The 18,031-nt window shown below is 43.8% G+C and overlaps 1 protein-coding gene across 1 annotated transcript; it reads right to left on the reverse strand.

Annotated features, from left to right (window-relative positions):
* Positions 1 to 256: 256 nt before the first annotated feature.
* On the reverse strand, positions 257 to 17,347 carry VTP21DRAFT_5814 (uncharacterized protein; the record flags this gene model as incomplete). Its single annotated transcript, XM_069396377.1, has 7 exons — positions 257 to 8,259; positions 8,328 to 8,667; positions 8,734 to 15,953; positions 16,019 to 16,350; positions 16,417 to 16,691; positions 16,762 to 16,840; positions 16,905 to 17,347. The coding sequence occupies 7 exons, from the start codon at positions 17,345 to 17,347 to the stop codon at positions 257 to 259; spliced, it is 16,692 nt and encodes a 5,563-aa protein (XP_069247470.1).
* Positions 17,348 to 18,031: the final 684 nt, after the last annotated feature.

The raw sequence follows: 18,031 nt of genomic DNA on the forward strand, positions 1-18,031 counted from the left end.
CTATTACATTATTTCGCTTCTTTCGATTGTAATTCTTTTTTTGCTTGTATTTTATGATTTTTTTATATAAAAAACTATTCTCAAGAAGATCTGATTATATTTATAAAAAATCTAGAAAAATATAACTTTAAACGCATAAGAAATTGTATAGAAAATGATATATGAGAGAAATATCTAATAAAAATATACAATATATAAAAAGTAAAAAGTAAAAAATAAAATAAAATTTCTCACCAACCACTTCGAAGGCTGCTTTTTAACCACTCATTAAGCTGAAATATTGTTGCAACGCATCACTCAGCACGTCGGGTAGGGCATTGATATCACGCACGATCACATAATAATCAAACGGGAATGTATCCAAATATCTAGTCATTTTGAGCGACATTTTTCCGCCGCTTTGCATCTGATAATTTACTTGAGTCATATTCATGATCGAGTTATTCTCTGATTTGTTGTCTACGACGATAAAAATAATCATAACCCGCTGCTCAGCTGCACGACGTACTAGTGCATGAATTGACTCATGTTCCTCGCATATTCCATCCGATACTATCAATTGCAGCTGCCATAAATCTGCACTGGAAGACGAATGCCTCGCCGAGCGCGCATGCTCTAGTAACCCAAGAGTAGTTTCAACCATTTTCTTCACATAAGTCTTATTTTGATTGAAGGTGAATTGCCGCAACACGTTTGCTCCCGCCTCATCAGTGAATGGCTGCTCAAAAGGATGTAATAAACGCACAGTTTCTCCAAAGCTCACTATTGACAAATCGCCTACTTCAAGCTGTGACAGTGCTTTAGACATTAGTGCGAGAGTTTCGTATGCCAGCTGAACAGAACGTGACTCGGACATTGACTTCGAATCATCTATTGCAATCATAACCTGATACTCGCGCTTACTCGGTTTTGTTCGTCGCAGCCAGATTTTGTCCTTTTTGAATTGACTCGCAATATAGGGAATAATCTTTTTCATATTGAGTCGCTTTCCTGTTCGATAATCACCCTTAAATTTGGTTGCTAGAGTTGGCTCAAGTATTAGACGGAGTTGTTCACACAAGCCCATTGCAAGATCATGAGTGAGTGTTTCGAACTTTTGCCAGAGCGCGCGCGAGCGGGATTCGTCTTGTCCACTTAATCGCCATTCTGTCAAACGCTCCTCTAATTCTTGTCGAATACGCTCAACTTCATCTGCATCAAGAGGCTCGCGAGCTTCACCAAGGCTCTGCGACTGATTCTTGGCTTCAATACCTTGACTCTCTTCGTCTCCTTCCACTTCTTGCTTCGAATGTCTATCCTCTCTTCCATCGGCATCATCTCTGCGTCTCTGCAAGAAAGCCCCTTTTTCAGCCTCTTTACGCTCCACTATTTCAATATCCTCATACTCAAATTGATGATGAGCATTTTGATCCATATTAATGTCTTCGGTTGCTGCGTGTCGCTGTTCACTTGGTTCCTCTGAGAATTCCTCGTCAATAGCCCCAATATCACCCAATGTATCCACCTGCTCTTCTGTTGCATCAGCCATAACTTGAGTGTCATGGGCGTCCTCATCGTGTTTAACGAACTCAAACTCCTGCTTTTCATCCACTCTCATCTCATCTTCTCTTCCACTCTCTTCTCCATCTTGCCTTTTTTCCGCACCATCCTCTTCTTCTTCACCAGACACCATCTGTAATCTTCTCTTCCACTCCTTCAGTACATCACCTAGATTTTTTAGTGGATTAACCTCCTTCTCACTATCTTTCTTCTCGTCGTCCATTTCCCCTCTTTCTTCTTTCTTTTCTCCTGCACCATCTCCAGATTCACCGCCTTCTTGTGACATATCCATTTCCTTGTCCTCTTTCTTGCCGCTGCTCTTTGATTGACCTTGCTTTCCATCCATATTTTGTTCTTTCTCCATCTGGCTTCCATCGCTTGTTTTACCCGACTCGCCTTCAACGCCAAATATATTATTTGCGCTTGCGGTTTGATTTGGTTGCTCTTGTCCCGTTACCTTTTTCTCTTCATCCTCTTGCTTCTTGTCTTCCTCCGCCTCTTGTACTGGATCTTCGCCATCACCACGCATTTCCGATCTGCCACCTTCTTCCTCCTTTTCTTCACCTATGTCATCCTGATCTTTATCATTGCTTTCATTTTCCTCTGCCTCACCAGAATTTTCAGCACCATCAGGGCCATTGTTTTGTTGATTTTCAGTATTTGTCTCTGGAGTAGTCGATTCATCTTGAACAGAATCCTCCTCTTTATCAGCTTTCTCCTCGTTGTTGCCAGTATTTAAGGGAGGGGCGGGAACTTCGTCGATATCCATGTTGTCTGGGACATCATCGGCTTCATCCTGCTGCTCCTCCTCTTCACCTTCGCTTCCATCAAGATTCATATTATCAGGGAGATCGAGAACTTCAGCATTTGGAGCTTCGACATTCCAGGCATCACTTGGCTTTGGAGGTTCTTCTGCTTCTTCCTCTCCTTCCTCTTCACCTTTCTCCTCTTCCTGCAGCGCGTCTTCAATTCCCTCGTCTTCATTTTGGGACTCTACATTGTTGTTCGACTTCTCCTGATCTTTCTGCGATTGTTGTTCATTGCTCGTAGAGGCCTCATCCTTCGCTACTAACTCCTTTTCGTTTGAACTTTCCTCCTCGATACCTGGCTTATCAACAACCTTTTCTGAATCTTTTGATTCGTCAGTTGCATCATTAGTATCATCTGACCACATCTTATCGTCAATGGCTGTCTCATCAAAATCATCAACATCTCCCATGCGCTCTTCCATCTCTTCCTTTTCGTCTTCGTCATCCTCTTCAGGACCAGCATCATCTTCTGATTGTGGTTCTATATCCTCAAGCTTACCGTCAAAATCGTTTTGCATTTCAAGGGCATTATCTTCTTCTTTGGTGTCATCACGGTTCTCGGGAGGCTGCGAATCGCTCTGAGTTCCAAGAATTTGCTCTTCATCTTCAATTTGCTCGCTCACATCCTTACTTCCTTTGGTTTCCCCTTCACCCATTCCCGTACCAGATTCAAGCTTTCCATCCCCTTCTTCACCGCCTTCCATACCCTCAGCACCCTCTGGCATGCAAAAGCCTTTTGCAAAAAGCACAGTGAACATCGCGCACATCACATAGGTTAACTTACAAAGCGATTTGTGATGGGAAATAAAAGATATCAAAAAACGTTGGGTAGTGAGGAGGTGCTGATGCAGGAACGGGTAGATGCGATTCAACCAGGCGGTAATGAAGCGGCTATAGATATTATTATCATCGATAATGTTATCTATCGATGAAACGATCGAGAGTACTACGCGTAGCTGCTTGTCAACAGCTTCAATTGATAGCATGTTTGCAAAATTGCTGAATTTTTCGCTCTCTAGCCGTAAATGACCTTCTCGCATACCATATTCATCCAAATCCGAAGAGACAACTTTAGTCTCTGGAGCGGCGGCAAACTTTTGTGCGGAGAGAAGTATAATGTCTATCAGTCGTTTAGCCGCATTTGTAAACTCTGCAAGCTGCTCTTTAGTAATCTCTGAACGCTGCATTTCTTCAGTACTGTTCGAAATGGATCGTAAGCTACTAGTTGCATTGGAGAGGTAGCTTATTGTCGGTTCAAGGATTTCTCGCAGCTCAGGAACAATATCCACGATTATGTTCAGCTCATGAATAATTGCCACAAGCGACTCAATATGTGATTTGACTAGGTTAGCAGTCTTGAAGGGGAACACAGGCATTTCGTCTCCGAGTGATGTTGCAGACTGCAAATGAGCGAAGGAACGACTGGATTCTTGGCGCAAATTATCCGCAAGTATAAGGACATCGGAGAATATCTGCTTCCCTCTATCCAAAGCGTCAGCACCTCTCGGCAAACTTTGCGAGCGAATTTCATCAAGTACAGCTTCGATCACAGGCGCCAACTGAGATAACGAAATGGATACGCGTTCAATTACAGTTTTAGAATTTTTCATCGCTTCCTTTAGAGCTGAATTGAATGAGATGAAATCGGGTTCTTCAGCAGAAGCGCCAATCGCAGGAAGTCGAAGTGAAGCAAGGTGTCGCGCGAGATCCCATACTCCTTTAGCTGAAGTTGTAAAATTGTAGAGAGAAATACGCTCGGAAATCACAAGCGAAAATAAATCCTCCGTAAATCCCAGCGACTTCTCTATTTGCTGGAGCGAGAGATCCACTTTAGAACCAGTTGAAGCAATTTCGCGTAGATGGCCCATACGGGCAGCGAGCCGGAAAAAGTATCCATCAGCTTTGCGCCATAATTTCATCATCACATTATGCTCCTCATGACGAATTGGTGTCCACTCTTGTTGTTCACCTGAAGTGTACTCCATTGTGATGTTCGTCATGTGCTCAAGATCAGGGAAGGGTAGAGAAAATATGTAGCCTGAGTCTTGCTGCTTCTGTATTGCCTTTTGATTACGGTACCGTAGGCCGAGCCGCTTCAGCTGACGCAATAGTTCAACGAGTGCCTTCATTTTCATTACTTTCTGGTGTTTAACAAGCTCTTTGTTCTCATCTGTCAAAGTGGCGGGAGTTTCCTTTCGGAATACATCGGCTTGAGTAATTATATCAATTGCAAATTCTTCTAGCGGTTGAGAATCATGTTGCACGAATAAGTCTGAACAGATGCTACGGAGACGGTCGTATGTTCCAGAAAGATTGTTGAATCGCTGTTGAGAATCCTCATTAGATTTTGAGCCTGCCAAGGATTGAATCTTAAGGAGATCAGCCGGGATTTCCGGAATATGAAGGGCGGATCTCCACTTGGATTTTGCATTGATGTAATCCTTAATAAGCGCTAAGTCCTCAGGCGATTGTTTAGCGTCAATATCAGCGGCCCATAAGGGTGCACTCTCAACGTACGCCTCACGGCACTTTTGTATTAATCCAAATACTGGTACGCTCAAAGCCTCTCGATATCTCCGCAGACACTTGTGAAGTTGACGATGACCTTTAGCAGCAGCCTGTTTAAGCGCATGTATATTGAGATCAGCACGGATAGCTACACCAGCAAAGCTTTCAAGATCTCGTTCAATGATTGTACGCTGCTTGTGACGTTCCTTGTCTTCCAACAGCGGAAGGAATTGTGAATAGTAATAATGCACATTTGCAAGAACATCACCAACAGTATCAATAAACTTGCGTGAGAGTGAACCAGGAGGACGTAGTGACCCGACAGCATTATTATGTCGATTAAACATGTAAACGAGCTCGAGGCGCGATTTGAATTCGCCCAATGGTGCCATATAAAGGAATTGGTCAAGAGTAATGAGAATCTCTTTAATTAAGGACTTTCTGCTGCCATCGCTATTCTCTTCTTGTGAGTCTGCCATTTGCAACGGGGCAACTATAAGTGAGTTGTATAAATGAAGCCACCATTTGAAAGCTGAAGCAGTTGCGTAACGATCTTGGGTATCAAGGAGTGTGCGCCAGCATCCAAATTCAAGTGCTCTCCAGTGGACAATAAGTTCAGAAAGATCTAGCTGATGAGATTTAATAGACACTTCTCGACTCGCATATGCTTCCCAATCCTCAGTCTTCTGGAGTAGAAGTTCAACACCGGTCAGCAACTTAGCAATTGGTGTGGACACAGGAAGAGAATTAAGGCGATCACAATAAGAGGCGATATTCTGGAGAACCATATGATCTGGCCAGCGTAAGAGCAATTCTTGAACACGTCTGTTTAATTGAAGCAGTACTGGCTGAAGTTTTTGCACTTCAACAATATTTTCGTCACGATAAAAATCATACGATGAACCAATTGCATCCACCACTTTTCGTCGTTTACTCGGCTTTGTGTGCACCTTTTTCCCGTTTGCTTCCTCCGCAGTTTCAAGTGTGAACGGTGAAGATCGCAAACGCTTTGAAGCACGCGCCAAGGCAAGGATATGGGCAGTACGGGCAGATGAGTCCATCATTGAAGGAGTCAAGTCATCAAATAGATTGATCAATAACTCGCATGACATTTTATATGACGATTGAAGGGTGCTAGACAGAACCTCTTTGTTGTTCTGATAGGAAGCTGAAAATATATCTCTATGAATTTTCCCAATAAGGGATATGTCCGCATCATCGAGCGGGTTTTCTTCCTCTACCCGCAGCACGGCAACAGTGGAGTCTGTGGTCCTGTTTAAGATGTCACCTTCATCCTCGGCAATTCCGGTAAACTCCTCCTGAAAATCGGGGAAGAGCTTCTTCATCTCTTGAAGTTGAGCTTCTTCAGAATCCTCCGATGCTTTGTCCGAATGCTTGTAGAGTGAAGCATTCTCAGCTGCTTTATCCTTGGCGTATTGCTCTGCTTCAGACCAGATCCTGGCAATTTCCCCGAGTAGATTGTCGAGTGTTTCAAGAAGGTCTGTTGAATATTTTTGGCCTTGAGCAATGGCATTAATTATGTTGATATGTAGATGCTGAAGCACTACAATCAAATATCGAAGGTAGAGATTCCAGCGCTGCTTCTTCTCCACCTTATTGCTCTCAAATATTGCCTTTCGCACCAGCTCTACGCCATCGGGATCAGCGAGCGAACGCAGACTATCGCTATCACCAACGCTAGGTACACGGAGCAGAGCAGAAACCACATTCTCAAGCGCGGAAGAGCGAGAAGACCATAACATATGTGCTGCCATTTGCCGGAGTCCATGCTTGATTTGATAAATAGAGATATATATAGGCTGGAGCAGATCACGATAGTGTGGGTATTTGGCTGTGGTGCGTGCCACGAACATTTCCAAATTATCTTGCAGCAATTCCTCGCGACGAATTACATCCACTTGACTAGAACATTTAGAGTCGAGTAGGGCCGAGAGTAAAGTGGCTACTTGCTTCTCAAGTACGTTCTCTTTGAAATTCCATAGATCAAGGTATACATCTTGAAGCTGCGATTTGATAGGACGGAAAGCCAAATTTGCTCCACGATGTAAAAGCTCCTTCTTTGCAACCTGATGCTGTTCTTCGAGTGCTCTTATTATTGAGTTGGAGAGATCGCCAGTATAGTTCTGTTCGATTTCACGTCGAATATTTATCTCATGTTCAAGCTCGCTACACTTTTGTTCTAGATGTTTGGCTCTAACACGAGACTTGCTCGTAGGATCCAGAGGATAGCTGGGAATATACAGAGCAAGGAATGCCATACTAACGAGAACCCATGCATGGCCCAAGGTAGGTAGGTTGGAGTCAGGTGAGGTTGCTAAACTACAATCCTTCTCACGTAGCATCTCCAGCACTGGAATGATATTATGTTGCCCGATTTCCACTGGTATTCTGAGCGCCCCAGACGTAAGTGCAGTTGAGAGAACGTTAAGCCAGGTAGTACTTGATACAGATCCCACGAGATATGCATCCAGCTCATTAAAGGCGCCATGAACTTGGTTGGCGATGACAAAATCCCATTTAGGTTGGTGTGCGAAAATAAGCTGACGAAGGAATAGTGCAAGCGCTATTCGGTCAAACTGTGGCATTTTTTGTTGGTGGGAGGGATGCATTATGACGTGTGTTTTTAGCTTATCGATACCATCCAAGCCTACATCAATCGCTTGAATTGGCAGGTTCTCCAATGACCTGACAGTTTCAGTGATGAAACCAGTTTCAACTCCGCGAAATAGTCGTGAAGTGCCCCGAAGAGAACTCTGCAATGAACTGTCATACGCCTTATCAGAAGCGCTGAAGCTGCTTTTGTCCTCGCTGTCCTGAATAAGAAGAGGCTGGTTGTAACAATTCTTCCAAGAGCGAGCTAGCCACCGTAACCAGATTTCCGCTATAATTCGATTCAATGATGCAACATCCACATCCGAAATTTTACCAGCTTTATGCTCGTATATCCAAAGTAATTGACGATATGATACCAAGTATTCAGGAGAGCGCGAAATAGTTGAAAGCAGAGCCTCACAAAACTTCCTGATATTGCTCGACAAATCCCATTGGATATCTCTGTGGTCTCTTTCGCCAAGGGTCATTAGTATGTGTCGCTGCGCTTCAACAATCAGACGTATTTCATCAAACATTGTCGAAAAATCGATCAGTGGTAGCACAATCGAACGCCAGCGGAGCAAGACGGGGTCAGGGGGAGCGGCTTTAATGCTATCTTTAAGCATTTGGAACCGCGTTGTTATTTGCTGATGTACTTGATTAATTGATAAATAGAGTGTTTCCAAATTCGTAGTAGATGATTGCTCGTCAATGAAGTAGAGCGTTGCAAGTGCGTCAACAATCATACCGCGCGTTTCACTATCTACATTATATGCCAACTGAAGTTTTTCTAATAGATATTCAAGTTAGTCTCAACAATATTAGGTAGTTCATACATATAAACTAATAAGTAATTACCTTTTTCAATCGGGGAGCTTGTGAAAAATTCGAGTTCACGGGCAAGGTTTCGGAGCGATTTCTCCGAATTGAATAAATCCTCTCGCGAAAGTGTAGGAGGGTGCAAAAACTTCCAGAGCAACTTGAAAGATACACCCGATGCCAGTCGTACTCGTGACAGTGCGTTATCGAGATGCTGCAGGGCAACACTCCATGTAGAATCAACTTCCGTCAAAACCAACATTCGTTTTCGGAACAATTTGAGGAAAATAGCGAGCTCTCCAACGGCAAATTCAGGTTTTTCAGTCAGTTTCCAACAGAGATCACGTAGCTCAAGCATATGTAGTACACTTGAAAAATGCTAAAACAGCCAAAATAAAATCAAAATTAATATAAATTAATAAAAAGTTATAATCAAGAATTTTACCTCTTTTCCATATGCCTGATAACCGCGAGAATCAATCCAAGCGAATACTGTCTCATGAACAGATATGAAAAGTGGCGCAAGGTCAGCGATGAGTGGGTGTCGAAGTTGTGTTTGAGTTATACGACCAGAACAGAAAGCAAAAGCTTCTTCCAATGGTGTAAGCTCCACCAGTTTCTTGCGCCTTGCACGAGACTGCGCATTATTTTCTGCGTGCTTTTCTTTAGAAATGCGTAATAGGAGGTGATAGGCACCAAGCTGCTGCTGATATTTAGACCAGTACGAGGCTATACCCTCATCATCAGTAGTATTATCGGAATTTTCCATATGAGCAATCCGACTCTCAATGGAATCGATAAAATGTGAGCACTGAGTAACGTCCAACGGCAATGTTCTAGAGTATGATGAGCTGATGCCAGCGGCGACGGCAACGCGCTGCAGATCTTCATGAAGAGTTCTTGGCAGCCAATGTGAATCTATAATCTCAAAAACATATCGCAGCTCCTCAAATATTTTTTCTTGTTTAGAAGTGATAGCTCTTGAACAAGCGAATTCAATCCACTGTCTCCGCAAGGATAAATCGAATAACGAGATGCACTCCAGAAAATATTTCATAGCTACGTTTAGTGATGCTGATATATTCGACTGCTCGGTATCTTTCTCAGATTTCTCCGAAATCGCCCCAATTTGAATCAGATGCAATATAAACGCACCTTGTAGGGAAATCATTGCTAGAGAGGACTCTTCAGTCAAAATTGTACCATCGATGAGCACCGGCCAGTTGCCAGGAGAGAAAGCGCGTAGCAAAGATTCATTCGACTTTGCAGCGAGCAATTGGGGTTCCGACAAATTTTGCTGGAAGGTAAGGTACTCAGCGCCATAAACCTGCAAAGCGGCAGCATTGAGAGCGGACAAGAAGGGTTCTCCACGCTGCATACGCTCAACAAAGAACTCATTTAGCAACAATAGGTCACGAAGAGCAATTGGATTTCCAGCACGCTTCATAACTGGGCCTAATTCTTCATGCGAATGAACAATTTCAATTAGAAGTTGTGATCCAGGAAGTCCGAGTGAATTAATGAGCTTTTTGCTATCTTGAGAGTTGCTAGTCCAATTTCCTTGAAGTAACGCGATTTCAACACCACGGTTTCTCATTGCGCGAGAAAGCTCACCTTGCTCCGGGTCCACTGTCATAAATAGGCGGAAATTAGGATGTGGGCGAACTATGCGCACTTCACCGTCGACTAATCCACGCTCATTCACCATAAGAACACCATCCGGCTCCATGAGTGGATTCAATCGATCAAGGACAGATGGACTACAGAGATTTGCATTGTCAATGAGAAGCCAATTGCCCTCCTCTAAAGCAGTTACAAGTGCGCCATCAATCCACTCAAAACGCCCCGTAATCTGTTCAGTCTCCAATCGCTGCAGTTTCTGAATCATTGATGTAATTGAATCCAATGAATGCCCTTCGTTTAATAAAGGTTGAGTCAACTCAAACTCCTGAACTGCTGCGCGTATGCGCTCTAAAGTTTCCCAGGTCAGGTCATAATTGATAGAGTCTGGCCCCATTTGGTTGGCTACATTGATACCGTTTTCATCAAGCTCCTGAGAGGACTCGCGGAAACTTAACCCTCTTTCCATGGCGTGCCATGCATCATTAAGCTGGCGTAGGATGGGTAGAGTTGATTCAACATTCAGACGGAGTAGATGTCGACAAACTACGGAAACAAGCTCTCGCAAAGAGGAAACTACACGTTGACGATGACGTGCGAGATCAACCTGTTCAAAACTTCCTAACAACTCCATTGTATCCACTCCACTATTCATTGCGAATTCAGTCATGTGATTGCCTGTTAACCGCGCAAGTAAACGCACCAAACTTGTCTTTCCACTTCCGGATGGGCCAGTAAGAATTGCGAGCCAATTCATTTCAACACATTTCATCAGTGTCTCCAATGGCAGAAGATGAGATTGCAAAAGTTGCAAATCGCGTTGATTTTCATGAACTGTCAGAGTAGAAGCGCGCGGTAACAGAGCATCTCCAACTTGAACATAATCTGGCCCTATGGAGTATTTTGGATGAACAGACCGCTCATATTTGACGCCAAAGATATCTTCATATATCTTGATAACTTGCTCACGATCCTCTTGGGTGCGCATCCTGAGTAGATATATCATAGGAAGATGTTCGATTGGGTCAAGGAACTTGCCTAACCCTTGGTTGGAATGAATGAGTTCGAGCCACCGGAAAACATCTCGAAGATTGAATTCCCACGGGCTACCGTTGCGCCCAAATTTACGCTGAACCATAGTTTCGTCGAATAATCGTTGGTTGAAATCAATTATTTTCTCAAGGAATTCAGGAGAGAGATGCGAATACCGATGGCGACATATAAAGAGCAAGTCTGCGCGTGTTAACTGCTCCACATATACTTGAGTAAACCGATTAACGAATGATTTAGGGAGGCCTTTACGTCCTCCACCCTGTTGAAGTGGATTCTGCGCGGCAAATACGCGAAATTCAGGCGAGCGGATAAATTCACGGTCAAGCTCGGGTACATAGACAGTGCCTCGGTGATCTAAGCAGGAGTTTAGGCCCTCGAGGACAGTTTGTGATGCGAGATTAATTTCATCTAGGAGTACCCAAGAACCATCCTGCATAGCCTGCAAAAATGGTGCGTCTCTCCAGGCGAATTCACCGCTTTCTTTGCCTTCAACAGGTAGATCGGATCCAAACAAGTCCATCAAATCGGTCTGATCCGAGAGATTGATTCGGACAAGTTTTCTGCCCACTGCATTCGCAATTGCCGATATTAAACTAGTTTTTCCCACTCCTGGACTTCCCTCAAGAAGGATGGGACGATGAAGCTGCATTGCACGAAGGACTCTAACTGCATTATCTGAAGTCGTGGGGGCAAGTAGAGCATATTGAATTTGATTCCCAATATGACTGCCTCTCTCCACGTGGAATGGAGGTATGCCAAAACTCGTGTCGGAAATTTCAATCTGGCGATCTGAAGTTTCCCCTAGCATTTCGTACTCTTGTTTTACAGCCGCATCTTCAATTCCTGCAAGTGTAGCAAGTTGGACCATGCACTTGTGCCGGAATTCGTGCAGTACTTTTCCGGAAAGAAGTGAAGAAAACCCATGTGTTCCCAACCCATCGATTAGTACTAGGCATGCACCGTGGAGAAAAGAAAGTGGTGCAGTAAGCTTGGGAAATGAAACGTTCATAAAATCGACCCACGAAAGGATATTCCGCAAGCTTATTATTGTGCCTGCTTGACCAAGCGCTCGAGCAAACCACTCGACAAATTGCAAAATGCGGGGCGCATATCCCTTCAGGTCTGCATGGCCAAGACGCTCCGAAATGATTTGAAGAAGATCTCCGGGATCGGTCACAGCGGGGACCCATATTTCGGTGAAGCGATTTCTCAATGCGGGAGAAAGCTCTTTTTTGCCGTAATCACCACCTGGGTTCATTGTAGCTAGAAACTGGAATCCTTGGGCAGCAGTTAACTCTTCTACTTCCTTGCCACCCTTTTCTGCTAAGACGAGGAGGCGATGGGGCTCAAGTACTGAGTTCAAACGTTCAAGTACCGAATCATCTGCTAAGGAAATTTCATCAAGCAAAAAGAAGCCTCCTTCCCGCATGCACTGCACAAGTGGACCATCGCGCCATTCGAATAGCGTCCGAGCGTGTTTACACCGCTCTTTTAGCTCTTTTGCAATCTCAATTACTGGACGCCCATTATCACTGAACTTGTCTGCAATTGAAGATTGCACATCTTTATCACGTAGAGCTTCATCCAGCTGTGCAATTAACTGCTCCAGCTCCATATTTTCCCACAGAGCTCCTCCAGGTGTCAGGTATGTATTCAAGAAAAAAATCAGATCCTGCCGCAACTCTGTGCTGCTATTATCTCTGCTGCGAACTGGTCTCTGGCTTCCAAGTAGGTCGGCAGTTTCAGTGTTCTGATGACAATTAACTGTATGAAGCATGCGTTTATGTACACCTGCGAGAATCTGGCACACTGTCGTTTTGCCACAACCAGTCTCGCCGACAAGCAAGATTGGCTCATTATACCGCAAACAATATGCAACCAATTTAAATAACCGCCGCATTGCCTTAGTGAAGACGAGCTGGTTGTTATCCCCTGAGCACTGTTGCAGGAAGAGACCGTACTCCTCAAGGGATTCGCAGTCATACAAGCGATCCTCGTCGATCTTCACCTTCATGACCGTCTCAATAACCTCTTTAACGACTGCTTTGGCATCCGGTCTGCGACACCGCTCCGCAAGAAGCATATATCCATGTTCCGCAAGGTCTTGGTATGTAACTGATCCACGACCTGCCCATCGAAACATGTCACGCAGAGTAATAAAGCCATGCTTTGCTTCAAAAATACGAGTTCTCTCTCTTCGCTCCATTAGCATCCGGTAAACCTGTACTAGACGTTTGCAATGAGAGGGCGCAATCGAACAGCGCTTAGCAAGAATCGTCTCAAGCTCAGTCTCAGGTATATCATCGAAATGAAGCTCAAGAAAGCGGTTACGAAATGCTCTTGACAATGCCTTTCGACCTCCATATAGGCCAGCTGGATTTTGTGTAGCAAAGAGCATAAAATGTTCATGTGGGCGCACCACCTCTTGAGTTTCTGGTATCAATAACTCGCGGTTATCATCGAGGAGTCGATTGAGTGCCTCTAACACATCTGAAGGTGCCAAGTTTAGTTCATCTAGAACTATCCAATAACCTTTGCGAAGTGCCTCAACAAGTACACCTTCTTGGAACACAAGTTGACCTTCTGAATTTGACACGTATGTACCAAGGTACTCCTGGAGATCAGTATGCTCGTGGTTATTGATACGCACGAAACGGTGGCCGGTGCGACGAGCAAGATACTCGATCATGCTTGTCTTACCACTTGATGTCGGACCTTGGATAAGGACTGGGAAGCGGCGATTCATTACTGTTCTCGCAAGGTTGTGTAGGTTGGCTTCAACTGAAGGGGTGATGATGTAGTGATTTACCTCTTCAGGCAATTCAGGCCCGCGTTCGAGCCAAAACGGCCCAAATTGCACATAGCGCTCTGAGTGTTCTGAAGGCATACGGGGTATCTGCTGAATCATAGTTGAAGGATTTTTAACCCCACGAAGGAGATGTGCTCCAACCAATTTGGCCATTTTCCCTATGCTATCAGGGTTGAGCTGTGTCAAGAACGTCATCCAAAATCCCTCATAAAGCGAGCGACGCAGTCCATAAACGGGGCAAATATGTACTGTGTATGTAAGTGCTCGTGCCAGTGTTCGAATACTGAAATGAGGGCGTTGATTCGCCCCGTCTGCGATCTGATGTGAAGCACTAAGGTTCTTGGCATTCACATAGAAATCGGCTACATCTGCACATGCTGTAGGGTCACCCATTACCACTCCACTCAAATAAACATTAACGATATCAAGGAGATCTTCACGACGAGCATCAGGTGGTTGAACATAAAACTCCGTGAAACGGTTGCGTAAGGCAGGGGGAAGGTCGCGCTTTCCTACATCCGTAGCTGGGTTCATACAAGCGAATATGCGGAAGTTGGGATGTCGCTTAATCGGTTTGACATCACCGCGCTCAGTTAATAAAAGTGAACCCTCAGTGCTTTGCAATAGTCCGCTAAGACATTCGAGAGTCTCGGTTGTTGCAAGATTTATCTCGTCTAGAAGGATCCAGTCACCGCGCTGGACTGCTTTTACTAATGTACCCTCGAGAAAGGTGAACACAAATTGATTCTGCATGCGATCAAGCTGAACCTCGAACTGCTTCACGCGATTTGCAAACTCTTTCCACTGTTCCCGCAATTCTGGATAGAGCTGCTTCCGTGGTTTCTCAGCTCCAATTTCCTTACTTGATTTATGCTCCTCCTCCTCATCTGCCATCTCTCTCTCTTCAACGTCGCCAAGCATAAGAGCCGCCTTCTCTGTGGTGCGCTTGACCACCTTGACAAAATGCACCCAGTCCTTCTTTATATACAATTCCTGAACTTTGTGAATGAATTTCTCATTCTTTGCATGCTTTGTAAATGTCCGGCGGAACAAACGGTCGAATTTCTCTTTGAGAGGGATGGCCAATATTTTCCCATCAACCGGTTTAAAGCCACCGAGTAACTCGGAACTGTCACTTTGCTGAGATAAGTTGACCACCACGAGATTCTGATTCAACAGATCAGCAAGATGTTGAACCACAGTGGTTTTTCCTGTGCCGGTCTCACCAACCAGAAGGACTGGTTCGCACAAGCGTACCGACACCGCAACTCTCTCTAGAAGACGCAACGCATGTGCTGTCATCGCAAAGGGGCGTTTATTTTTGCGAGATAATAGGCGCTTCCTTGGATATTTGTTGAGTTTAACCCGACCAATCTCCACGGAATTATCCAATTCACGGAGGGCTGGGCAGTGCTGGTTAATAAAGAGGGATACACGTGATTGTGATAATTTCAGGGTTTCCCCTACGCGCTCAAGCACGGTTACCCAGGTATTAAAGTCGCTGATCATTCCACAAAAGCAGTCCACGGCCTCAGTGAAGATATCTTCGCGAATTTTTTGATCAATTCCCTGTTCATCGGTCAACATGGAAGTAGGTTGTGCGCTGACTAAAAGATTGACACGATAACACCACTTCATCAAATCACGCGTCGATGCATAGCGGCCGATAGCCGAGAATTGAACCACGCTTGAGTCGTGATACATGGAGGTGACTGTGTTAAAAACCTCCATGAGACCAGGAACAAGTAGACTTAGCGCAGGAAATTTTTCCTCAATCACGCGAACTATTTCTTCTTGACTAAGTGGGTGAACATCGATTTTGGACCATAGTCCACCCCCAAGTGCATTTCTAGTGGCTCCGTGTGCTATATTCATACTCTTGTTACCCTCACGTCCTGGAGCCAAACTCCTTGTTGCGAAGAGCTGGAATCCCTCCTTTGCTTGTAATTGCTCTCCTCGTGACGGAATAAAGAGGGTACGTGTTTCGAGCAACGGCATGATAACCGAGATGACTTCCGATGAAGCAAGATCAATATCCTCTATCAGGACCCACTTTCCGTCTCGTACGGCCTGAGTTAACACACCAGGTTGCCATCGAAATGAGCCGGGAGTAGATGTTGCAACATAGGTACCAACGAGCACCTTGGAATCAGTCTGATCACCCAAGTGAATTTTGATTAGATCTAAAAGGGATGTAAGGGTTAATATCTATTTATATACTATATCTATATTGAGTATTTTCACATACCGTGTCTCCCTGTTGCCCTTGCTACTTCCTCCACCAATGCTGTCTTCCCGACGCCTGTTACACCTTGTAGCAGAACAGGAGAACCGATACTTAGAGCCAACCCAATTGTCTGCAAATTACGTTTGGTTGTTGGAACCAAAACTAATGACTCTTTATCGTTTGACGTATTTGAATAGTTGTGTAAAGATTTCGGTAATAGGACACCGCATAAGTTGATGATCAAAGGAGACCAACATTCGTCGGATATGAGTGGAGTTATGCTGAATAGTTCTGAAAGTGTGTCGTTGAAAAGTTCGAATTGCTCCCGTGCAATTCGCTCTTTCTCAAATATTCTATAATATATTTACATTCGAATATTAGTACAAAGATATTGGTAGACGCAATAAAAGCATTCTTACGTTAATAGTCTCAAGTTTACGTTAGTACCATCAATGTCCATAAATATGCCCTCATTTGCTTCGCTAATACGATCTAATACAGCTTTGCTCTCCGAATTGTTCAAACCATTTACACGGCTAAGACACCATGCAGAGAGAAACCGAATGCATGGGTCTGAGTGAGCTAATAAATTATAAACAGGGCTCCAATTGCACATTTGTCGAAAAGAAGAAACTGAGTATGCGAGAAGGCGGTGAGTTGTTAGGAGAATTGATCGTAGCTGATTTATCCGTGCCTGTAGACAACGAAAATGCAACTAATGAGATCACGATGTATGAATATAAAGAAAAAAGTAAGTTCAATACCTCATCATCCAGGGCAGAATCAAAAGAATTCAGACGATCAAATAATGAAGGAGAGTGCTCAAAGAAATTCAATGCCAAACTATAGGAAGAACCATTACGGTTATATAATCAATTGTATGTATATATTTAAAACCTGCTCTTACCTCTTAATTTGAGGTGCGAGTGGCAAAATCACGCTGAACGCGGCAGCAATTCTCTCAATTCGTGTATGTATGTCTTCCATTAAATTTTCGCCTCCTTCACCCTTAACCAGTCTACAATGCGATGCATCGGGTATGAGTAGCCACCTCGCCACCAAATCAACGAGGATAGGCCTGAAGATTCTCACCATATATGTAGTGAGACAAGGCTCCAGTAAGAGCCCTGAAAGACCTGCCAAGAGGGTGCGAGCCTCCTCCACGGAAAGTGCTGACACATGATTTCGCGAGAATACAAGTAGTGCATCAATATTTCGAAGTAAATTATATTTTTGCTTATCATTAGTGGGTATTGAGTTGAGCACTTTTCGTAGCGAGTGAGTTGCAGCCACGAGGTCAAAATGAGAAGGATCAAAAAAAGTGATCTGGTGAGGCTGCTGATCAAGCATTGCAACTATTCCCCTGATCACTTCTCTACTTGTCAGCTTTACGGTCTTAAGAATTTTGCTTCGAACCTTTATTTACTAGGTTGTGACAGTTCATTTTCGCAGTCATAATTTACCCATTTCAGGAATTAACTATTATTTTTTGTTTAGAACTGTATAATAAAAAACCAATTGAATTCTAAGCTCAAGTATATGTATACTTTAAAATAAATATATTCTTATCCATTTATTACTTGAAATCACTAAATTTCAAAATATACGGGTAAATTTACTAGTGGTATGAGATAAAATTATACAATTTGGTCTAGGTGGTGACATAAATTCGGTAGGGATAATCTAGGATAATTGGGACAGGGATAAGGGAATAAAGGATTTATTACAGAAAACCAAGGAAGAGGAATATATTCATAGTACTCCGGGGATGATTATTCTCCTGTTACAATGTTCTCAAAGAGTATCCCTTTATATAGGGTGAAGTATGACCAATGAAATAAACTAATAACGGGAATTCTAAATAATATAATCTTAATACTTGTTTGCGGCTGCACTTGCGTCGTAGTCGGGTGCCGGAGGGTAGTCTTCAATCTCGTTAGGCCTCATATCTGATTCAGTTTGTTGGAATCGTATCGAGACATTTGCAGTAGGGCAACCAAGCCAAGCCACGTAATCCCTCAAGCCCTGCTATTT

The sequence above is a fragment of the Calcarisporiella thermophila genome (genome assembly GCF_041956535.1).
Source record: "Calcarisporiella thermophila strain CBS 279.70 unplaced genomic scaffold VTP21scaffold_24, whole genome shotgun sequence".
Lineage (NCBI taxonomy): Eukaryota > Fungi > Calcarisporiellomycota > Calcarisporiellomycetes > Calcarisporiellales > Calcarisporiellaceae > Calcarisporiella > Calcarisporiella thermophila.